This window comes from Tinamus guttatus, unplaced genomic scaffold (genome assembly GCF_059628265.1).
Source record: "Tinamus guttatus ecotype Peru unplaced genomic scaffold, ASM5962826v1 Tinamus_guttatus_pri_ptg000291l, whole genome shotgun sequence".
In the NCBI taxonomy this organism is placed as follows: Eukaryota; Metazoa; Chordata; class Aves; order Tinamiformes; family Tinamidae; genus Tinamus; species Tinamus guttatus.
Window position 1 is genome coordinate 2,961,372 of NW_028288825.1, and position 22,990 is coordinate 2,984,361.

Sequence of the window (22,990 nt, forward strand, 5' to 3'; positions counted from 1 at the left end):
TGTAGCTAGTGAGGCATCCACGAGCCCACGGGTGGCCACAGGAGAAGGCTGCACCCACAGGCTCGGTGCTCCCCGGGGCGCTTGGCTGGAGTCTCCAGGGATGCATCGATGCGGGAAGCTCCCGTTGACCCCTAGCTCCTGATCCCGGCTCTCTGAGCCCTGCGGCCGAGTGCCGGGCTGTGGTTATTCCCATTGCAGGGATCGTTTGCGGGACACATCCTCCCCTGGCCCTGCTGAGCATCTCTCTCCCTTGCAGCCATGCAAGCTGCGGTGGAGCGGGCGCCGGACACCGCGGAGGCTGCACCGGCCTCGCTGCCGGGCTCCCCGCGGCGCGGGGATGCCGCCCCCGGCAGCCCCCGGCACGCTGGTCCCCAGGCATCGGGGGACAGCGGGATCCGGGACAGCGGGAGGCGGCTTTCGGGAGACGGGAGCATCAGCGGGGATCACCCCTGGGCGCCGGCGCCGAGCTGCCGCTACGAGATCCGCTCCGACGGGGACCTCATCCAGGTGCTGGAGGTGCCGCCGGAGACGCCGCCGCAGCCACGTCCACGTCCCGGGGCGCCGGTGCCGGGCCGGGCCCTGTGCTGCGTGGCCGCCGCTGCCTACGGCTACCTGGTGCTGCCGCTGCCGCCCTTCGCGGCCGGGCTCTGCGCGGGGCTGGCGTGCGGCGCCGCCGTCGCCTTCCTCCTCCTGGCGCTGCTGTGGGCGCCGAGGCCGCCCCGCGCGACGCCGAGCGCGCGGCCCCGCGTGCGCCCGCGCGACGCCGGCGGCCTGCAGGTAGGAGCGGGGCGGCGCGGGGACGCGGGGGCCGCGCGGCGCCCGGTGCCCGCAGCCCCGCGTGTCCTCTGCGTCCCCAGCAGGGCTGGCTGCTCGCGGCGCCTGCCTACGGCGCGGCCGGCGCCCCGGCGCCGCAGCCCGTGCTGGCCACGCTGCGCGGGGCCGCCCTCACGCTCTCCTACCCGCGACGGGAGCAGCACGACGGCCACCGCCGCCTCGACGTGAGCAAGGCCACGGTGAGCGCGCCCGGCGGGGACCGGCGTCCCCGGGGCTGGCCCGGGCTCAGCGCTGCTCCTGCCGCCGCAGGTCTCGCTCGCCCCGCACGGCCTGGCCCGAAAGAGGATGTGGAACAAGAAATACCCCATCCACGTCCTCCTCCCCACGGAGCCCCACGCGGACCCGCGGGGGGCTCAGCCGCAGGCGCCGGGACGGGACGTGGATGGAGACGCCCAGGAAAGGTCCCTCTACCTCTTTGGGCGCACGGGCAGGGAGAAGGAGGAGTGGTACCAGCACCTGGCCAGGGCCTGCTGCGGCACCCAGGGCGGCAGCCACGGCGAGGGCAGGACGGGTGAGCGACACAATGGGGACAGGACGGGGACTGGGGGCATGGAGGAGCCTAACATGGGATTTGCCAGCCAAGGAGATGTGCGGCAGCAGGGAAAGCCTTGGGGATCCTTGTCCTTCTTCCAGGGATAGTGTGTCGTGCTTGCATGCATTGCAGATGGGCTACTCGTCTCCGTGTGTGCATCGGGGATGGGCTGTGCATCTCCATGCATGAATCACGGGTGGGCTGTGCATCTCCATGCATGCATGGCGGATGAGCTGCACATCTCCGTGCGTGCATCGCAGATGGGTGACACGTATCCGTGTATGCATCATGAATGGGTGACACATCTCTGCGCATACACTGCAGCACTGCATGTCTTTGAGCATGCATCACGGTTGGGCTGCACATGTCCATGCATGCAGCCCGTGTGGGCTGTGTGTCACCCCACATGCACCGTGGCTGGCACCGTGTCTCCGCACGGACACTTCTCCCAGGGCTTGCGCTCCCACAGCCGCTCCCTCCTCTCGCTCCGGCCGCCCTTCTCATGTCCCCCGTGTCCCCAGGCGTGGGCCTGGCTCTGCAGAGCAGCCCCAGCGCCGGCAGCAGCGCGGGGAGCACCGAGGACATCCCCTCTGCCGTCAGAGCCAGGGAGCTGGCGGGCCACGTCCGGCAGAAGATCCTGCTGGATTACAGCACCTACATGGCCCGCGTGGTGCCGGCGCAGGCGGGGGGCAGCCCCACGGCCCCCAAGGTGAGCAGGGAAAGCCCCACGTGCCGTCGCTTCCCGTCTCCTCCCGGTTGACAGCGCGCGGGCAGAGCGGGATCCCGGCGTGGCCGGCCCCGGCTCGCGCTCCAGGTCCCCGGGGCTTCTCCGCAGCTCGGCGGGGACGCGGGCGGGCGCCGCGTGGCCTGGGTGAACGCGCTGCTGGGCCGCGTCTTCTGGGACTTCCTACGCGAGCCCTACTGGGCCGAGCAGGTCTCCAGCAAGATCCAGAAGAAGCTGAGCAAGATCAAGGTGAGGGGGACGAGCGGGCGGTGGGGGCACCCCCAGCCCCATCTCCTCTCCTGCTCCTCCGTCTCCATCGCCTGCATCTCGCCTTGGGATCGCTGTGACCATCCCCGTGTGGTTTCCCTGCCCCAGCTCCCGTATTTCATGAACGAGCTGACGCTGACGGAGCTGGACATGGGCACCTCCATCCCCTCCATCCTCGGCACCTCCAGCCCCGTGGTCGATGACCAAGGTAGGAGCCCCGCAGCCTCACGGGGACCGAGGGCAGGGCTGGCCCCACGGCTGCCGTTATCGAGGGAGGGTTTTGGGGGCCAGGGGCTCAGCCCTTCGCTCTCCCCGCAGGGCTCTGGGTGGACGTGGCAGTCACCTACAGCGGGGCGCTGCAGATGACGCTGGAGACCAAGATGAACCTGTGCAAGCTGGGCAGGGAGGGCGCTGCCGACGAGAGCGGCCCGGCGGAGGCAGGAGCAGAGGGGTAAACAGCGGGGGTCCCCCCGGGCCACCCAGCCCTGTAGTCCCCAGGGCACAAGCTCCGAGACGAGGGACACTCCGAGGGGATCCGGGGGGGCATCATCCCCCACGGAGCAGCCAGGAGCGGGGACACCCATGGGACACGGAGCGGTGGCGGGTGTCCCGCTGACGCTGGCCCCGCGGCTCGCAGGGCCGGCCCGCGGCTCTGCCTGCTGGCGGACAGCGACGCCGAGTCGTCCAGCGCTGGCTCCTCGGGTGAGGAAGACGCCTGCGGCACGGAGCCCCCGGGGGAGAAGCTGCTCCCGCCCGGCGCGGAGGGGTGAGGAAGGGCAGGACGCGGCCGCGGGGGTCCGGCCCTCGCCTCGCCGCTCAGCCGCGCGTCCCGTCCCCGCCGGGCAGCCACGCCGGCGGCCGCAGCACGAGCCGCAAGATCCTGCGCTTCGTGGACAAGATCGCCAAGTCCAGGTGCTTCCAGAAGGCCACCGAGAACGAGTTCATCAAGAAGAAGATCGAGGAGGTGTCCAACACGCCGCTGCTGCTGACCGTGGAGGTGCAGGAGCTGGCGGGCACCTTGGCTGTGAATGTCCCTCCGCCGCCCACGGACCGCGTGTGGTACGTGGCCCTCCTGCACCCCGCGCATGGCCGCGGGGCCCCGTTCTGTGTCCCCTGCTCCCTGCATCCCTGCTCCACATTCCCTGCTCCCTGTGCCCCTGTTCCATGTCCCCTGCTCCCTGCATCCCTGCTCCACATTCCCTGCTCCCTGTGCCCCTGTTCCGTGTCCCCTGCTCCCTGCATCCCATTCCACATCCCCTGCTCCACGTCCCCTGCTCTCTGCATCCCTGCTCCCTGCATCCCTGCTCCACATCCCCTGTGCCCCGCTCTGCATCCCCTGCTCCCTGCACTGTGTCCCCTGCTCCCTGCATCCCTGCTCCATGTCCCCTGCTGCCCTGCTCCACATTCCCTGCTCCTTGCATCCCTGCTCCTTGCACCCCTGCTCTGCATCCCTCTCTCCCTGTGCCCTGGCCCCGCATCCCCTGCTCCCTGTGCCCTGGCCGAGGAGCAAGCTCTGGGATTGCTGCTCCTCGAGCCAGGGCCGGGCTGCCCGGGCGGTTCTCAGAGCCCAGCACCTCGGCCTCCCGTTCCCGGGATGCGGGGTCCGGCCGCCCGTCAGCTCTGCGGCGCGGGGGGATGCGGACGCTCTCCCGTCTCCCTCCAGGTACGGCTTCCGCGCGCCGCCGCAGCTGGAGCTGCGGGTGCGTCCCAAGCTGGGCGAGCGGGAGGTCACCTTCCTGCACGTCACCGAGTGGATCCAGAGGAGGCTGCAGCACGAGTTCCAGGTGCCCGGGAGCAGGGAGGCAGCAACGGCAGCGCGGAGCCCGAGGCTGCTCCGTGGCATCACCTGGGCCCCCAAAGCACGGGAATGCCGAGACCAGGCCTGGACCTGGTTTATACCTAGGACAACCCAACACTGGGCCTGCTCTGGCCCTCCTAGTACAGTCAAGAAGCAGCTGGGGTTGTCAAACCCAAGTGCTTGAGGAAACGCTGTTTTCTCACAATGTGCCCAGCATTACCCAAAGCAGGATGGATTAGGAGTGTCCAGCAGATGTGTCCCAAAGGACCCGATTCACCCATCCTCTCCCGTTTGGGAATGCTTGGGAGATTTGCCATCACCAGGCACCCAAGGGTTTGTTTTCTGCCTCTTCCTTGCAAGGTCACTTCCAGGCAGCAACCTCATTCCTCAGGCAGTGTTACTTAAAGCTGCTTATTAGTGCTTTGTTTTTCTGGCTTCCTCTCTTCAGAAAGTTTTGGTGATGCCGAACATGGACGATCTCATCATCCCCATCATGCATTCCGGCCTGGATCCGCAGCCAGGCGCCGGGGGGCTCCCCAGGGAGCTACCGGCCAGGGAGGAGAGAAGGCTCTGAAGGGCAGTCCCCGCAGCGGGGCAGGGACGCTGCGCGGGGCTGGGGACACTGCACGGGGCTGGGACCTCACTGGGACATCCAACTGGCCAGGGCTCGGCCACTGGCTGCATCACACGGTGACCTCCGAGCGTCTCAGCTCGTCCTTGGCACCATCCGCACCTCAGACGAGCTCCTGCCTCCCCTATTGCAAGCTCCGGTTCAGAGCAGAACCAGACTCCAAGGGATGGGATTTCCTGGAGACACCCAAGGACTTCATCCACCTCCCACGAGGTGGCCAAGGGGGCAGCCCTGGAGCAGTGGAGAGCTGGGCTTTCCACCTCCCCAAGGAGTATCCAGGATACCCGGACTGTTTTTGCGCTTGAGGAGTTGGGACATCTTGGATCAGCAGGGATGACAACTCCGGGACATGTCATTACCCTCCCTGTGGGCAGCTGGGCTGCAAGGAAGACACAGGTGGGAAACGAGTCCAAAAAATCTGAATAAATCCCTCACTGCCCAGTTTTACCTAGGGAGGCACTTCAGTGTACGCGAGTTCCCATGGACGGGATCGTGGGGCTCAGTGCAGCTGGAAGTCATGCTGCCAAGAGGAGTGTATGTCTGTGTGTGCATGTGAGAGACTGCACGAGCAGAAACCCTGTCACTGAAACCAGGGAGAACCAAGGGATGGGGAGGCCCTGCATTCCCAGCTGCAGCTGGACAAAAATGCTAGTACCTGCTCTCTTCTGGAATACAGGACGGGGAATCTGATCCCACCCTGGCTACACTATGGGTTAGGTGAAGGCAGGCAGTGAAGAAGTTCTTTGGGAAAAGTTGAGGGAGGATCCGAAGGACAAAGCAGACACGTGGTGGTAGCTCTGAGTGCTACCTGTCCCATCCCCATGTATCAAAGAGCCTGGGGGACGCAGAGTTGTCCACTGAATATGGACAACGTGATCCCTCTGGAAGGAAGGCAGGGAGCAGGCAGAGCTCGAACCCTCTTTATTGAAGGTGCCCAGTTATAGCAGCCGGGCACATCTCAGCCCTTACAGCTCTTGCTGCCCGTGCTTCTCTTTCACCAAGTGCTTCTTCTGAGGACCCTGAAAGAGAGCAGAGAGGAGAGGTGAGGGTGTTTGTGGCACACAGACCTGGCTAGCAGGTTGGCCCCTTCCTGCCGTGCAAGGCTGCTCCCCGGCTGGCAGCTCCGTGCTCTCATTCACCAGCATCCGCACGGGCCTTCCGAGCTTGGGAGGAATCAGAAAATCACTGCCCTTGCACGAGCAGCTGGCTCACGTGGGCAGCACGAAGCAGCCCGAGTGGCAAGGGCTGCCCTGCTGCTGAGCCTGGCAGCGGGCACGGAGGGGAGCAGCTGTGCCGAGGATTCCTTCCAGGAGCCCCCAGGAGGCTGCGGAAGCCCGGGATGAGGCAAGGCCACCCACAGCCAGGGGGGCAGGTTCTCATCAGCCAAGTCAGCAGAGGTGCAGGGGTTTCCAGCAGCTAAGAAACAGAGCTGAACTGGACCAACCTGGAAACACGTTATGAGAATTCCTGTTGTTCCTCTGTTGCCAGCCAAAATCAATCTTACCCTCTTAAACATGGAGGACACATTCATCCCACAGCAGAAAATAGGGAAATAAACATCTCCAACAAGGTAGAAACATCTCCTGTCACTAAGGACCATGTCACAGCTACTTACAGTGACAGCAAGAGCAGAACACAGAGGCACTCACTCCAGAACAAGCTCCTAACACTCAGCTGAAGGCAAGCAAGCCTAAAGAGCTCTGCAAAGGCACTGAAAAACCAGTCCTCCTTCCCGGCAGCTTAGACAATTTTGCACAGGATTTAGGGCTGGCAGGTCCTGCTTCACATCTGCATGGTGTCCAGGAAGTGTCTTTATGCTGGCTGAAGACCTGGCTCGCTTAATGTTTCCTCAGTTTCATATTCAGACTTATGACCAGGCTGATATAGGCTGCAAATCTATCCAGGAAATTCTGCTTGTTTTGGATTTTGAATTTTTTTGCACTGGATTTAAGAAAAATATACTGCTTAGCCTTTTTAAAAGCTTCCTGACAAAAGAATCTCAAGATTGTGGTTAAATTTGACCCAGCCTTTTCCTCCTAAGAACATTAAAGCTATAAATCATTCCAACCAAATCAAAGAAATGCACAATTATGGGTGAAAGAGACCATATGTCCACTGCAACAGCTGCCAAGTTAACTGCTTGTTTAAAACTTCCTGCGGTGAATGGAAACTGGTTGGCCATATGGTAAATTATTTGCTAGCTGGGCTGTCCTGGATCACTCACACAACCATCATGTTCTTCTTTAGCATAATTTCTAGTGTGTGAATTGCATTCATGCCTGTCTTTCAGGCAAGACAGTCCTGATCACTCACTTGGCTGTTGTTGTACCTAGAAACAGATGCTTGGCTGGAGTCAGTGAGTTGCTCCAGGCCCAGCTGTGAGCAAGGCCTGGGAGCTGGAGCTGGCACGGGATACCACTCACCATGAAAGCCCGCTTCTCCTGAGCGGTCTGGAAGCAGCCGTGGCCAAACTTGGAAGTGGTATCAATGAACTTGAGATCAATGACTTCCTGAGAGCGGCGGCTTGTGTGCACCAGGAGGGACTGGAAGAGAGAAGTCACAATGCATTAGGTTTATTTTTGCCAAAGAAAAATCTGGGCACCTGCTTTGATGTAAGCAGCATTAAAATATCTTAGAGCACCCCTTAGACATGAAAATCTGCTTCCTCAGAGCAGCAGCCGGTGGTCAGGCAGCGGGTGAGGCCTTGGACTGCAAAGCAGCTCTGAAATGAGCCTGCCCTTCACTTAGCACTTCATTCCCTCGCAGTCTGCTTATGGCCAAGGTTTCCACAGCCTCAGAGGTTTGCAGCTCCTGCCTGCAGTGAGAGAATGCAGCAGCGTGCACACAGCCACGATCCACCTAGCTGCAAATGCAGACTGACCGAGCTGCAAGCAGAAACCCATGGCAAGGAGAGCTGCACAGGGCTGCCCCTCTGCGAAACCCCTGCTGCCACATGCAGTGCATGTTTGGAGCCAGCAGCGAACTCCAAGGGGCAAATCCTTCACCGAGGAGCTCCAGCCTCTCCCTCCCTGGTGCCCGGCGTGCTCTCACCTTCCGCAGAGTGAGCACTCGCTTCTTGGTGCCCACGACACAGCCCTTCAGCATGAGGAAGTCGTTGTTGACCTCCCCGTAGTGAGGAAAGCCACCCTGCGGGGAGAGGTAGAGAGAGGGTTGGGAGGCAGGAGAGCTGAACGGGGGCGGACGTGTTCACACTGACATTTTCAGTGGAAAAAGACAGTTGGAATCGACGGTGCTTCTGGCTTAGCAACACTCTGCACCGGTCAGGACCCCCGACAGGAACACCAGAGCATCCCAGCCTGCTGACTGCATGAGCTGGGCAGAGGAGCACTCAGCAAGACCTGGAGGCAGCTACTCAGCCTCCTCCTGTGGAAAATGTGGGGGAACAGAGAACAGAGCTGGTCAGGCTCCTCAGTTAGCAGTTTTATACAGGAAAGCGAATTTTTAACCAAGTAACAATAATTTCTCCACTAAGTATCCAATTTTAATGACATTTATGATTTGGAGATTTTTTTGTTTGTTTTTTAAACCAAAATCCTTAGCCCTTGTCCAGGCTATCAGCTGAAAATGAGATGTACGGGAATAACAGAGGGCCTAAAAAATCTCCCAGAGATGGTTTTCTATGTATAAAATAGGAGGGAGAGAATCACTGCATTTTCCTCAGTGGAATTCCAATCATTTTCCATGCCGCAGTCTCCAGCTGAGTAATTACATTCCTGGTGCAGATCCCTGGATCTTACCAGGGGGGTGATGGACTTCTCCGTCATGTCGTAGCTCGTCGAGGCGTTGTTCTTCACCAGTTTGCCATCTTCCACGTGGATCCCGCGGCCAATGCGGTAAATCTAGGAACAGGAAGGAAAGGGTGTTGGGGAGTCTCCTGCTCCCTCGCAGGCGTTAGTGGGACAACAGGATTGCCACTGAAGTGTGTTCCCTGTGACGCATGCCCTGTGTAGGGAGGGCTGCTGGAAAGATCAGCAGACGGAGCTGCAGATCTCTGCGGCAAGACCTGGTCACCCACTAAGGCCACCACGGACAGAAGGATGGTGACAACCTGGAGGGAAGGCAGGCAGGGAGGTGCAGAGGGGCTGAGGCACCCCCCGGGCCCTACCTTCTTGTTGAGCTCGGTGCGGTGGTGGTAGCCCTTCTGGCCAGCCCGGGCAATGGAGTAGCCCACCCGGGCCGGGTGCCAGGCTCCGATGCAGGCCACTTTGCGTAGGCCCTTGTGCGTCTTCCTGGGCAGCTTCTTGGAGTGCCAACGGCTCGTCACCCCTGCAAGCACAACGGGACAGGGCTGTGAGAACACCAGCAAGCGAGGGACGCTCAGGGCTGGTGCCCATGTGTGGGGGGGATGCAGTGGAAGGGGAACATCTTGTATTTCTCCTGAAGTTCTCAGAAGACACAGGATTGGAAGGAAAACAAGAGCTGTCACTACAGTGAAGGGTCAGAGCACAAAACTCTTCCCACTTCCCGTGCATCCGAGCAGCCTGTGACATGTTCCTACTGAGCACACGAGCACCCACACCTTCACACCGAGGGCCCTGTGAGCAGGGCAGCATCTCCACAGTCTCTGCACCTCCCTGGAGGCCTCTGGGCCCAGCGGACAACACGGCCCTTGCTGAGATAACGGAGCCAAGCTCTGCTGCACGGGAAACGCGTGTTGTGGCTGAGGCCCAGGGGCTCCTTGCTACCCACTGTGAAAGGAGTTGGTGAGTTCTCAGCACAGTTCACATTTCTCTCTCCCAGTCCAACTTTGTGGGCAGCGTCAGCTGAGAGGACAGAGTCAAGCCCTGGCAGAGGTCCCCATGCTTTGTACCTTTCATCCCGTGGCCCTTGGTCACGCCAATGACATCGATCATCTCGTTCTGGCTGAAGACGCTGTGCACAGAAACCTGCTTCTCCAGCTTCTCGCGGGCCCAGTCAACCTTCTCCGGCACGGTCCCGCCGTTCAGCTGGATCTCCATCACGTGGGCCTTCTTCTGCCGCAGCGGGAGCAGCTTCATCTGCGGCAGCGGGGCAGGGGGAAACGTTTCAGCCCAGGGGCAGGAATATGCAGCAGGCTGCGTCACCCAGCGCGTGTGAGAGCAGGGCCAGCTCCAGCACTGCCCGGCCGCACAGGCAGCCCCTTTCCTGCCCGCCGAGCCGGCTCAGGGTCCCTACACATTTGTGACTTCTTGGAGCCGATACCTGGAGTGCTCATCCTCCCTGCTGCAAAGCAGCTGTGATCCAAACGTCACCCAGGAGTGCTGTCCCCGCTGCCTCTCTCCCTTCCCGTCCTGGCCCTGCTCAGGGGGTGATGCAGGCTCCAGCAGCGCAGCCGCACGGTGGAAGCGGCTCCGGGGAGAGCCCTGCCTGGTTGCAGCCACCGAGCCGGCACCTCCCTTCCCTCGTGCTCCATCCACACTCCCAGATGGAGCCGTTATTCCCAGCTCCTGCCACGAGGCGCCTCTGTTCTCTCCCAGTCCCAGCACTTTGTGCAAAGCCCCCACCAAACCACCACGGTGAGACTCTGTCGGGAGACTGCAAGGGTCTGTGCCAGCCGCAGGAGCAGCTTCAAGTCAGCTAAGCTCTGCCCTTGGCTCCGATTAAACCATTAGCTCTCAAGGGATCAGCATGCAGATGGCCCCTGTGTATCCAATAACCAGCATCTGGCAAAACGGTGTCTGCCCATCAGTTATTTTTACCCCACCATTTGACACCGATTGCTAATTCGAGGCGATGGGGAGGCCTGAGTTCCTGCTGCCACGAGGCTCAGCACCTGCTGAGGCCCTCGGGAGCACAAGGGCTGCTCCCCTCCGCGGGACACAGGCTCCCCGCTCCGACAGGCAGCCTGCTGGAGCCTCCCGGAGGGATCCTGGATTGGGAGCTTGGCTGATCCCAGCTCAGAGGGACGGGCTGGTGTCAAGAGGCGGCTGGAAATGCCAGCCGGGACCTCCCGCTGTCTGCGTGTCCTGTCCCATGCCCCCTGCCTGGCACCTGCCTCCCCTGACACCACCAGGATAAGCCCACAAGGACATCCCCTCCTTCCTGCTCCCGAGCTCAGCTAGACCCCAGAACCTGCCCGCTCCTATCCCTCCACGTGAGGCCCTGACCTGGGTGTGCATGATGACACGGATGACCTTGCAGTACTTCTTCATGGCTGAAAAATCCTTCTCCAGCTGCTTCTTGCCATCCTCATCCTGCCATTTTTTGCAGTACTTGGTGAAGGCCTTCTTCTTGCTCTTGTGCCTGGGACAAAAGCATTGAACAGCCCTCACTGCTGAGCTGGGCAACACCAGCTGCTTTTCCGGAGGCACAAAGTACCAAACCTGGCTGCCCAAAGCCAAGGTGAGAAGGGGGAAAGTGAATAATGAGACACAAAAAGGGCTGATAATTGAGAATGTTTCTACAGTTTTCCCTCACAGATGGATTCAGTGCCACCAAAAATACAAGCACATAATCGGAGTTAAGTGAAGAAAGAAAACAGTCTGACAGGGATCAGGGACATGTGGTGGGTGGATGGGTGCCCTTGTAGGAGACACGATTCCTACAGTTATGAAATTCGTGTTTCCATTTGCCTCTCTCCCAGTGTGGAATTTGCAGAGATGATGTTTGCAAGGGCCAGGGGTCACAATCTGCATGGCTTTTCCATCTGACAAATCCAGGTTTTATCCCCCTTCCTTTGCTGCTTTGGTTAGAGCACTCCAGTTTCATAGAGTGGATGGGCCCAGCCTACACAAAAGAAACCAAACCTGCTGCTGAGTGATGCTCTGGAGACAGCTACCTCGGTTTGACTACTGAAACACATTCACATATGCAGATTCCCAAGAGAAAAGGTGTTTGTAGAACTCCTGTGCATGGCTAAAGAGCTGTTTCACTCCACCCCGGAGCTGGCTGCTCATAGCAGAGGGTTTCCAATGGTTGTACATCACGGAGAGCTTCGGGAAAGCTCTGGGAGAGGCTCCCTGCCCACAGTGCCCAGCAACCCACGCAGGTGGAGATGCTCCTACCAGTTCTTGTAGAAGCGGCGCCTGCACTCGTCACTGATGTGCTCAGCAAACACCGTCTTGAAGTTCCTCAGGCCCCGCTGCGTTTCCACGTACCCCACGACTCCCACCACCACCATGGGGGGGGTCTCGATGATGGTCACCGCCTCCACCTCCTCCCTCTTGGAGATGCCTGCGAGACAGCGAAGGGAAACGGCGCTCGGCATCGTCCCACACTGGCTCGTTGCCCGCGAGCTGGTGCTGGCCCAGGCAGCTGCACTGAGCAGCAATGGTGGGGACAAGGTGGCACTCTGCTCTCTCCGTGTGCCTTGGGATGATGCCTGCTGGTGGCAGGGCAGCACAGGGGCCAAGCAGGTCAGTCCCTGCATCCCTGCACACCTGAACCCCTCATGCTGGAGGGAACAGCGGGTTGTGCCGCTGCTGCTCACGCTGGAGCTCGGGTCCTATCCTGCGGGCATCCCCAAGGAGCACGCTGTAACTTCCCCAGCAGGATTCACAAACCGGGCCTTTAACAGGTAGTTACCACGGAGGGTCCTTCTGCCAGCAGGACCCAACAACCCACCGGGCATCATCCCGCTGAAGGGGCATCCCAGGAGCCTCCAAGCCCAGCCCACACTGGCCACGAGGTGGCCGTTGGCCATCTAGAGCCCAGGAGACAGCCTGGAAGCCCTATGGCTCTGCCACTTGATCCCATGCAACCCAAGTTGACCATAAGGCAGCAGTTGCTCTTGTGGCCAGGAAGGCCAATGGGATCCTGGGGTGCATTAAGAAGAGCATCTCCAGCAGGTCGAGGGAGGGGATCCTGCCCCTCTTCTCAGCCCTGGGGAGGCCACATCTGCAGTATTGTGTCCAGTTCTGGGCCCCACAGGACAAGAGGGATGTGGAACTGCTGGAGAGTCCAGCACAGGGCCACAAGGATGATCAGGGGCCTGGAACATCTGCCCTGTGAGGAGAGGCTGAGGGAGCTGGGCCTGTTCAGCTGGAGAAGAGAAGGCTGAGAGGGGACCTGAGCAGTGTCTAGAAGTACCTCAAGGGAGGGAGTGCAGAGGATGGTGCTGGTCTCTTCAGTGGTGGCCACCGACAGAACTAGAGGTAACGGCCACAAACTGAAGCAACAAAAGTTCCACAGGAATTTAAGGAAAAAAATTTTAACAGTGAGGGTGCCAGAGCACTGGAACAGGCTGCCCAGAGAGGTTGTGGAGTCTCCTTCTCTGGAGATCTTCAAACCCGCTTGGACGCAGTCCTGTGCCACGTGCTCTAGGTGACCCTGCGTGTGCAGGGGTTGGACTGGATGATCTCTAGAGGTCCCTTCCAACCTTCAGCATTCTGTGATTCTATGATCCCATGCGCAGCCCCTGCTCCCACCGAGCCTGTTCCCCCTTTCCTCTCCCTGGGCGATCCCTCTTTCCCGCTCCCTCCCGCAGCGCAGCCTTACGGAGCCCGGGCCTGTGCACCTCCCGCAGGGTGTGCGTCATGCCGGCTTTGTAGCCCAGGAACGCCGTCAGGTGCACGGGCTTGCTGGGGTCGTCCTTGGGCCACGTCTTCACCTTCCCTCGGTGGCGCCGGCTCCGCTTGTGCGGGAGGAAGCCCAGGTGGCCGTGGCGGGGAGCCGAGAACTTGCGGTGGGACTGCGGGAGGAAGAGCAAGAGCAGATCCCTTTACTGCCAATCCCAGAGGAGATCCCAAGGGATCGGCCCCAAAGCACAAAGGGACACCCTGAACCTCAGCACACTCCGTGGGGTTCATGGCTCTGCAGTTCCACCATGGGAGAAGGAAGTCCATAACAGACGAGGTTTTATTTAGGCTTCCATAACGTGTATCAGAGAATTTACGTTTCTGGACAAATGATGCAGATTAACTAAAAGCAACCTGAAAATCATTCCTCTCCAAGGACTTTTTTCGAGGAGTTTCAAGCAGAAATAAGCTCTTTAAGGTCGGCCCTACTGTGGTGTTAATTACGATTATTAATTTGGTGTGCAGAAGCACTAAAACGGCCTGGTTAGCGTTCGTGGGGCGAGTTCTGTCCTCCCAGCACTGCCAAGGCAGACGGCAGCAAGAACACAGCTAACAAGAAACAGGAAAAGATGCCCTAAGGAGTCAGTAATAACAAGCGCGTGTTAAATATGCACCTTGAAAATGACTTCAGAAGCACTAAACATACAAGCCGCAATCACAAGGTCATGTAGTACCAGCAGAAAAAAGCCACTGCGCCTTCGAGAGGCATGGCCGAATTTTGACAACACTGGGGAGCCCTTTGGAGCGGGGAACAGTTCGACTTACACCCACTGCAACTCCCTTCTTGGCAAGATCAGCCCCAGCACCCGGTTGCACTTTCCACCGAGCGCGTTTTCCAAGCCAGGAGGACCCGTGTCCAGCGCTCCCCCATTTCAACTGTGCAACCAGCTTTACGCAGCCCCGGCCCTGCTCGCCGTCCCTCTCCCTGCAACCCCAAAGGCAGCAGTGCGGAGCGTTACCAACCATGGGACGTCTTCAGCCCAGGGCAGCAGCAGAAAGAGGCTATAAGTAAGTGCCACCCCCGTCTAATACTTAAGATGTTTATCACTCAGAAGACACAAATTTAGCCGCTAGCTTCATTCGGTGCTGTATTCATTACAGCAGAGCTGGCAGGTCTTGCACTAAGAGCAGTTGTGACATGATAAAGGTCAAGTGCTGGTGTCTCAGTTTACTTTTCTCCCCCCCTAAACAAGCTGGACATGAATGGAATCAGTGACAAGAGCTTCCTAATTGCAAGACAACACAATAAAACCCGTGATCGCTCACGCTGAGCACACGAGTAGCCAGACGAACCGCATCCGTCTGCTCACGAAGAAAACTCTCCACGTCGGCCCGGGATAACCGCAAGGGTCTGTGATGCTGCCTGGACAGCAGACCCCAATGCGAAGATGAGCTTTGCTCTTTCCCTAGCTTTTTTGGCTGGAAAAAGTAGACACTGGCTTCAACAGCAACCGCATTTCCGTGGGCGATGCTTCGGCGCCTGGGCAGGGTGTCAGGCTGCACCAAGCGTGGCAGCCGCTGTGACTACAGGAAATTGCCAGCTACAAGTATCTTCCAGGTGTTAAAAATTGCCTGTAGGCTACAACTGCAATAGCTCACTTCCTTGCCGTGCTACATTGCAGATTCTTGGCTCTAAAAATAAAATAGAGCAAAGCAAAGTAAAATAAAGTAAAGTAATATAAAATAAAATAATAAAAAATAAGCAGAGCAGGTGAATATGATACCCCGACATGGTAAAACCTGCCAGCCCGGGAGCCACAGTAGCTGCCGTCACCGGGGCTCTGTCCCGCAGCAGCTGGATGGCAGCTGCCCCCGGCGGTCCCCTCCGCTAGTGTCGGGCCGGGAAGCGCCCACGGGAACCGGGAGCGGCGCCGCCGCCGCCATTTCCCCTAACGGCACCGCCGGACTCCCGAGGGGGAGGCGGGAACTACGATTCCCGAGATGCACCGGGGGAGGCGGGAACCACAATTCCCGAGATGCACCGGGCGCCGCGCGCCCGAGCATGCGCAGAGCGGCGCCCGCCGACCTGGACGCCGCGGCGGGCCGTGAGGGGGCCGCCATCTCGACCGGGCGCCGCCGCCATGCCGGAGGACAGGGACTGGGAGGTGTACAAGGAGCCGCCGAAGCGCACCCCGGTCGGGGAGAGGGCCACGTCGCTGCCCAACCCGGTGGACTTCTTCCAGGCCGTTTTCGACACTGTCGTCGACAGGCCCGTCACCCTCATCCGAGGTACCGGCGCGCCGGGCGCCTTGCGAGCGCCGCTCCCCGGGGAGCGCAGCCCAGCGGCGGCGGGAGGCGGGTACCGGCGCGGGGATCCGCGACACGGGTACCCTGGGGCGCACAGGGAGGGGGGGACAGGAACCGAGACTGACATGCGGGGACACGGGCACTAAGATCAATACAGGGACACGGGGACAAACATGCAAGGACACCCGGGACAGGGACATGGGACACAGACAGAAGGACGCTGAGATTGATACACAGGGACATGGGACAAACCAGGGCAGACACTAACATACACAGGGAGATGGGACACAAACACACGGACAGAGACAGACACACAAACCCTGAGATACACAGGGACACAGGACAAGCACAAGGACATGGGCAGACACACAGGGACATGTGACAGACACAAGGACATTGAGATGGACACACAGGGACATGGGACACAAACACAAAGACACACACACTAAGATACACAGGGACATGGGACAGACAAGGACACACAGGCTGAGATACACAGGGACATGGGACAAACACACAAGGACATGGGCAGACACACAGGGACATGGGACAGACACAAGGACACACATGCTGAGATACACAGGGACATGGGACAAACACACAAGGACATGGGCAGACACACAGGGACATGGGACACAGACACAAGGACACATGCTGAGATACACAGGGACATGGGACAAACACACAAGGACATGGGCAGACACATAGGGACATGGGACAGACACAAGGACACACATGCTGAGATACACAGGGACATGGGACAAACACACAAGGACATGGGCAGACACACAGGGACATGGGACACAGACACAAGGACACATGCTGAGATACACAGGGACATGGGACAAACACATGGACACTGAGACAAACACACAGGGACACTGGACACAAACCCCAAGATGCACAGGGACACAGGACAAACTGGGCAGACACACAGGAGCATGGAACACACAAGGACAGAGATGCAGGAATGTGACAAAACAGCATGGACAGGGAGGGGACACCCAGGGACACAAGACAGACATGCACACACGGGTCCACACGAAGGCAGTAGCTGGGAGGCGAGGCCACAGGCCGCACTGCAGCAGCCCCACGTCTCACCGGCCTGGGGGTCCTCACCACGGGGCTGGTTGTTGCAGAATGGATCGAGCGCCAGCAGAGCAGGAACAAGTTCTACTACTACCACCAGCAGTTCCGCCGCGTGCCCGACCTGAGCGAGTGCGTGGAGGGCGACCACCTCTGCTACTTCGAGGCCGAAGCGCAGTGGAGGAGGGATAGGTACGAGGCATGGCAGGGCTCCTCCTGGGAGACCACAGAGCTCCCGGCTGGCAGCAGCCGCTTCATTTAAATTCACGGAGCTTCCTGGGTTTCGGTGGGAACCTTTGGGGTGCTGTTGGGGGTAGTTTGCCAAACCTGCTTAGAAAAGCGGCTCCTGCTCCACAGCAGGACACCGGTGCTCACCCTGGCCTGCACCCCCACAGCGCAGCAGAGCCGGGAGCAGAGCACAGGACACATCCCTGCAGCACCAAGTCCTGCCTGCAGCACAAAAACCCAGAGCCAAACACCCATACTGCAGCACGGCATTTTTTTGGTGGGGGGGGGGGGAAGGGACCTCTAGGGATCATCTAGTCCAACCCCTGCACACGCAGGGTCACCTAGAGCACGTGGCACAGGACTGCATCCAAGCGGGTTTGAAGATCTCCAGAGAAGGAGACTCCACAACCTCTCTGGGCAGCCTGTTCCAGTGCTCTGGCACCCTCACTGTTAAGAGAATTTTCCTTAAGTTCCTGTGGAACTTTTGGTGCTTCAGTTTGTGGCCATTACCTCTAGTTCTGTCAGTAGCCACCAGTGAAAAGAGGCCAGCCCTCTTCACTCAGCCCTCCTGCAGTGTGGCCTCTTGTCACCATTATCCTCATGCTTCCCCCAGGATGGTGGATCAAGAGATCATGGGCATCGTGCGGGAACGGCTTTCGGCCTGCCAGTACAGGGAAGGGCCCAATCACTTACAGAACTGCGCAAAGGAGATGGAGCAGCTGCTCCAAGTCACCAAGGCCTATCAGGACAAATGTGAGTACAGCAACAGCCTCCTTGCTTGTACACTGTAGTAATAACACCACACTGGGGAAAAAAAAAAGACTCACAATTATGATTCCCCATCTTTGTGCTGAAATGCTCCTGACAAATGCTGCAAGCACCCACACTTGGTTTTCTGCTCAAAAACATTGAAACCACCAGCTTGGAGGGGGCCACTAAGAGCAGAGCTGCACTGGTCTGTGCACATCTTCATGCTGCAGCTTGCACCATGCCCCAAGTTTGCCAGACTTCACATTAAATTATGTATTTTTAACTAGAGGGTGCTACTCTAGAGGTTTGCTTATTTCCTTCCTCTTTAGATGGTGATCTTGGTGTCCATGGAAATTCAAGGACATGTTTGATGAAGCAGAAGCACATGATGATGGAAGAAAGGAAGGCCCAGGAAAACGCAGACCACTAGATCTGATTAGAACAGGGTTCACTTTTCAGTGGTGTGTGAACCCACTCTTGCATGGGGCATCTTTGAACTGTGATGTTGACCTGTACAATAAACTTGCAGCCCAGGCATCTGCCAAACCACTAACATGCAGAGTCATCCTTTGAGGTAGTTCTGTATTCTTTTGCATGTCTGTGCTCAGCCTTGAATCCCTGCAGGATTTTACCATATTCTAAAGTGAGCCATCAAAATTCAGAAACTGACTGCACTGATATTGTCTCTCTCCACGAACCATGGCTAATGCCCTAGCCTGCTGGATCCAGAGCAGCATTTCCTCCTGTTCCTGGGGGAAATTCCCTGAGTTATTGTAAAGATTACATGCTGTAGGAAGACAGTATAAACTTGTACATTTGTTTCTCTGCAGAGCTGGTTCTGGAACCCCTGTAGAATTAACACATGATTAACACAAGGATTAGTAACAATGTTCTGTTCTGCTTAACAGATGTTCAGGCTCTGGCACAGGGACTGAACCCACTGAAATCCCCAGCAGATTTGACCTGCCTGCCTTACACATACCAATGAATCCAGTCACAACTTCTGGTTCACTGATCACTTTATTGTCTTGCACAAAAACCACTTAAGTAGTTGCCACAGCAGCTGCTTGGGTTCTCTGCACCGAGACTCTGGTGTGGGTCTTAGCCAGATGATCAGTGAACTCCTGCAAAAAGGAAAAGGAGAAATGCAGCATTTTCCCCCCACCCCTCAAACCACTGTCAGTTTTCTCAGCAGGGGATCCCTTTCCAAAGAGGTGGGAGAAGCATTCAGACACAGCTTATTTCTTCTTAATCCTTCAAGCTTTCCACTTCCTATTTACTTTGTTCATGAAATGTCATTTCCAAATACAGCAGCATACCAAATAGCCACCAAACACTATCTGGTCTAAACTGGTGAGCAACAACTCATCATACTGAGCTCCAGCTGGCTCGAGTTCAGAGGGAAGGACAAAGTCATCAGGAAGGTGGTACCAGCCTCCAGCTCAAGGGAAAACAGACACTATTAACACTAGGAAAACAACACATGGGGCTGTACAAGCCTTGCTGCACTTAGCTTTCCTAAGGGAAAAAACGATCTAATTTGATTGCAGTCAGCTGCTCTCTCCTTATTAATAAGCTAGAAAGTCTTTTGATCCAAAGCTGCAATCTTCTGCATGTGACAGGGTAGGGAAGGTAGATGTTGAGCTGGGGGCGTTTTGTTCTCTTACCTGGTAAGGAGACTTGGTGAACACAGTCTCTTTCCAGAGATCAGGGGTCAGATAGCTGTAGGTCTTGGAGATGGCATCAAAGGTGGCTTTGGCTATGAACACAAGACAGCCATTACAGATTAACATTAAAGAAAACTGCTCTCATAACAACCGATACACCTCCAAAAATGTAGAATTTAATATGCATGAGGGAGACCACAACAGGATCCCTCTGCTCTATATATAAAACTCAAGTTACTTTCTCTCGCCATTTACGACAGTTAACACTACTTCAACCAAGTGTAACCACGCAGATTGGGAGATTTTTTCAATCAATATATAAAGAAAAATATGTATTTTTATAATTCAGAAGAGCCTCTAGTAGGTCTAGACTGCACTGTAGAAGTAACACAAGTCACCTTGACCCCTGCTTGAATGCTAAGAGCCCAGACTTAGTAGTACTACAAAAGCTATGTCATGTTCCCACCAATGACAGAAAAAAGGTAACACAGCCAGGCTACAGCAGAAAAGCTAGAACTCACCGAAGTTGCCCAGGGTGGCAGTACAGCCCCTGGCTGAGGTGTAGCAGTCATCGATACCAGCCATCATGAGCAGCTTCTTGGGAACAGGGGCAGACACAATCCCTGTACCACGGGGGGCCGGGATCAGGCGCACCAGGACCGACCCGCACCGACCGGTGACCTGCACAGGGACAGTCAGTTACAGCTCCCCAAACACCCCGCGGTGCCAACACCAGAGCCACAGCAGCAGCTCCTCCCCACCTTGCAGGGCACGGTGTGGGGCTTGCCAATCTTGTTGCCCCAGTAGCCCCGCCGTACAGGTACGATGGACAGCTTGGCCAGGATGATCGCCCCTCGAATGGCCGTTGCCACTTCCTTGGAGCACTTGACACCGAGACCAACGTGGCCATTGTAGTCTCCAATGGCAACAAAAGCCTAAAATTAAAAGGAGAGCTCTCAGCCACGGCTGTGCTGTAGCATAAGGATGCACCCAAGGATTGACCCAAGCAGTGCTCAGCAGTGACACCCACAGCTCACTGCCAGCAAGTACATTAAAACTAGTCCTATCTCCTCAAGCTTACCCAGTGCACCACACAGTCCAAGCAGCCCCTTTTCCCTCCTAACTTCAAAGACAGCTAAGGCTGCAAAACTGGATCACAAATCCCTGCTATAGCCTCATGCTTGTTAGAAGTCCCAGGCATTTCAAGCCAGCATTCCCTTTCCACATCTAAGAATCCTCTAGTCACCACAGCCCCCAGAAAGCCAGCATCACTGCATAAATGCATCCCAAAATTGTGCTGGGGCAGCCCATAGCAAGATTTTAAGGCATTATTAGAGCTTTAATAGCCATAGGAGCTATATAAGCTGATCTGTGCACCTGAACATTATAACAGTGAAGACTAAAGTAAACTAGCAACAAGGCATAAAATAAACCAGCAGTCAGAATATGCTGTTTTGAAAATACACATCTGGAAATAAAGAGTTTACCTTAAACCTGGTACGCTGACCAGCTCGAGTCTGCTTCTGGACAGGCATGATCTTCAAAACCTCATCTTTCAGAGAAGACCCCAGGAAGAAATCAATGATTTCTGACTCCTACAAGATCCAGTCATGTTATCAGTCATAAAGTTGTGCTTCTCAGTTAAACCAGACATAGTTGGCAAGCACAACATTTAAATGACTAGAACAAAAATAAGCATCAACTCCATAGGCATCACATTACTCTGGTTTGCTAGGCAGTTCACTATAACAAGTTCAATTTTCATGTTTGCCCCCTAAAACTGAGCACAACTATTACAGAACCACCTGACATGAGGTAGAACACAGTAGATAAATTGCACTATGCCCCAATTCAGCTGAAGGCATCACTCCTTAGCTTCTTATTTAAACCTTGAACTGTAACAGACTCAGCCTGAACTTCCCAAGCAGTAAAGGCAGCAGCCACTGACTTCACAGTCTAGATAACTAAGTTTTCACTGCACATTAAGCCCTGACTCTAATCACTCACAGAAGCTCACCTTGATTGGAAGTGAAAAGAGATAGATCTCTTCAAGAGACTTGATCTTCATATCCTTGACCAGGCGACCAAGTTTGGTGACAGGAATCCACTAGGAAAGAAATGAGGTGACGAGTCAGCAAGAGCACCACCAGCACACAAAGGAACAGCCCCATCCAGGCTCCCTTTCACACACAGCTTTCCTTATGGCCTTTGCAGGAAGACACACACTGCCTCACATGCAGCTTTAGAAGCACAGAATCGTTGTGAGTGGAAAAAGCCTTCAAGATCATCGAGTCTAGCCATAAATCCATCCCCACCACTCTGCCAAACCATGTCCCTAAGCGCCTCATCCACGTGTTTCTTGTACACTGCCAGGGACAATGACTCCAGCAGCTCCCTGGGAAGCCGTTTCAGAGAGCTTCAACACTCTTTCCATGGAGAATTTTATAAAAAAATGAGACTGGATGCGCCCGCTGCCCCTTCCCACCCGGCCCCCGCCCGCCACCTCCCGCCCCCCGCACTTACTTCCTTGTCTTCGGCCTTGCCTCCGCGGGCCCCGCGGCCTCTGCCGCGGCCCCTGCCCCGGCCGCGTCCGCGGCCCCGCAGCCCGGTCCCGAAGCCGCCGCGGAAGCCCCCTCGGGCGGCTCCTGCACCTCCCGCAGCACCGGCGTCGTCCGCCATTTGCTAAAACAGAGAAGAAGCCGCGTCAGCTGCCGCCGTCTCCCTCCGCATAGGGAAATGGCCCCGCGGGGCGGCAGCGGGGCCTCATCCGCACCGATTCAGGCGGTTGCGGGTGGCCCCGCAACGGCGGCGCCGCCGATGGGCGCGGATGAAGCGGCGGCAGCACCGAGCGGCGCCGCCGCCATCGCGCCCCACTCCGCGGGACTTACGTGTTCTCTGAGAGTAGAAGGCCGCCCTGCTGCCCCGCTCGCTATTTATAGCCAGAGATCTCGCGAGAGCACCGCCCTGCCTCGCGGGCCCCGCGCCATGAATGAGGAATACACGCGCGCTGCGGATCGCGCGCGAATGCTGCATTATACAGGGTGCGGGGTTGAGAGCCCCGCCTTGACACATGCGCATGCGCAAGTCCCGAGAGCGCGTGTGGCGGAGGCTATATAAGGGGGGCGCAGACACGCGGCGCGCAGTAGGGGATGGCGCGTGGCGGGAGTAAGAGTGGGGAGTTTGTTGGTAAGGGAGCGTGGTGGGGTGGTTATTAAAGTTATTTTGTGTCTTTGGGGCTCTTGGTGTCACGGGCAGGGGCGGGTCGCGTGTGACAGGCACGGTCTGAAAGTCACCGCGGGCCTCCCGTGGCTCCCGGTGAGATAACTGTGCCCACAGCATAGGGAACATTAAGCTTATTGCCCAGCGCGCTGGTGTGTGGGCAGTGAAACCCATGTTCCCATAAGTGCTGCTGCTGGGAGTGCTGCGGGTGTGAGCACGTACACGGGAATCTGTGCTGGGGTAGTGGCTGTTTCTGAGGGTGCCTCTGTTCTCTTCCTGCAGGAGCTGTGGTGGCTGCGCTGTGGCCCTGGAGTGCTGAGCGTCACTAAAAGAGCCTGAAACGAGTCCCTGTTCTGGCCGTGTTGGACGTAGGGCTCATCGTCAGGGGCTGTACGTGAGGCCTGTTCCTGCCCTCCTAAGCAGGAGCTGCACAGCCTGCAGTGCCTGGCACCAAATAATTACTTTCTCTCTTCCTAGTGACTGTTGGCAGT

General features: G+C 57.5%; 4 protein-coding genes and 1 non-coding gene across 5 annotated transcripts; 3 read left to right on the forward strand and 2 right to left on the reverse strand.

Annotated features, from left to right (window-relative positions):
• The first annotated feature begins 258 nt into the window (after positions 1-258).
• On the forward strand, positions 259-4,729 carry LOC148594138 (testis-expressed protein 2-like). Its single transcript, XM_088527823.1, has 11 exons — positions 259-777; positions 861-1,013; positions 1,084-1,345; positions 1,888-2,075; positions 2,202-2,339; positions 2,466-2,565; positions 2,676-2,808; positions 2,995-3,123; positions 3,204-3,416; positions 4,021-4,141; positions 4,604-4,729. The coding sequence occupies exons 1-11, from the start codon at positions 259-261 to the stop codon at positions 4,727-4,729; spliced, it is 2,082 nt and encodes a 693-aa protein (XP_088383949.1).
• A 964-nt stretch (positions 4,730-5,693) lies between these two features.
• RPL3L (ribosomal protein L3 like) lies at positions 5,694-15,385 on the reverse strand. The gene is made up of 10 exons (XM_088527824.1): positions 15,329-15,385; positions 13,223-13,415; positions 11,791-11,959; positions 10,894-11,029; positions 9,618-9,804; positions 8,913-9,073; positions 8,545-8,646; positions 7,838-7,933; positions 7,210-7,329; positions 5,694-5,805 (listed from the first exon to the last, which is right to left on the reverse strand). Exons 1-10 carry the CDS (start codon positions 15,383-15,385, stop codon positions 5,752-5,754), a joined length of 1,275 nt encoding a protein of 424 aa, XP_088383950.1. The 3' UTR covers positions 5,694-5,751.
• NDUFB10 (NADH:ubiquinone oxidoreductase subunit B10) lies at positions 15,318-18,166 on the forward strand. The gene is made up of 4 exons (XM_088527815.1): positions 15,318-15,531; positions 16,689-16,827; positions 17,477-17,616; positions 17,943-18,166. Exons 1-4 carry the CDS (start codon positions 15,384-15,386, stop codon positions 18,041-18,043), a joined length of 528 nt encoding a protein of 175 aa, XP_088383941.1. The 5' UTR covers positions 15,318-15,383; the 3' UTR covers positions 18,044-18,166.
• Positions 18,167-18,614: 448 nt separating this feature from the next.
• Positions 18,615-21,962, reverse strand: RPS2 (ribosomal protein S2). The gene is made up of 7 exons (XM_088527814.1): positions 21,804-21,962; positions 21,298-21,387; positions 20,768-20,875; positions 20,042-20,215; positions 19,802-19,961; positions 19,281-19,372; positions 18,615-18,737 (listed from the first exon to the last, which is right to left on the reverse strand). The coding sequence occupies exons 1-7, from the start codon at positions 21,957-21,959 to the stop codon at positions 18,657-18,659; spliced, it is 861 nt and encodes a 286-aa protein (XP_088383940.1). The 5' UTR covers positions 21,960-21,962; the 3' UTR covers positions 18,615-18,656.
• A 595-nt stretch (positions 21,963-22,557) lies between these two features.
• LOC148594139 (small nucleolar RNA ACA64) lies at positions 22,558-22,685 on the forward strand. The gene has a single exon (XR_015913560.1). It is a non-coding gene; the product is annotated as a small nucleolar RNA ACA64 (small nucleolar RNA).
• The last annotated feature ends 305 nt before the right edge of the window (positions 22,686-22,990 follow it).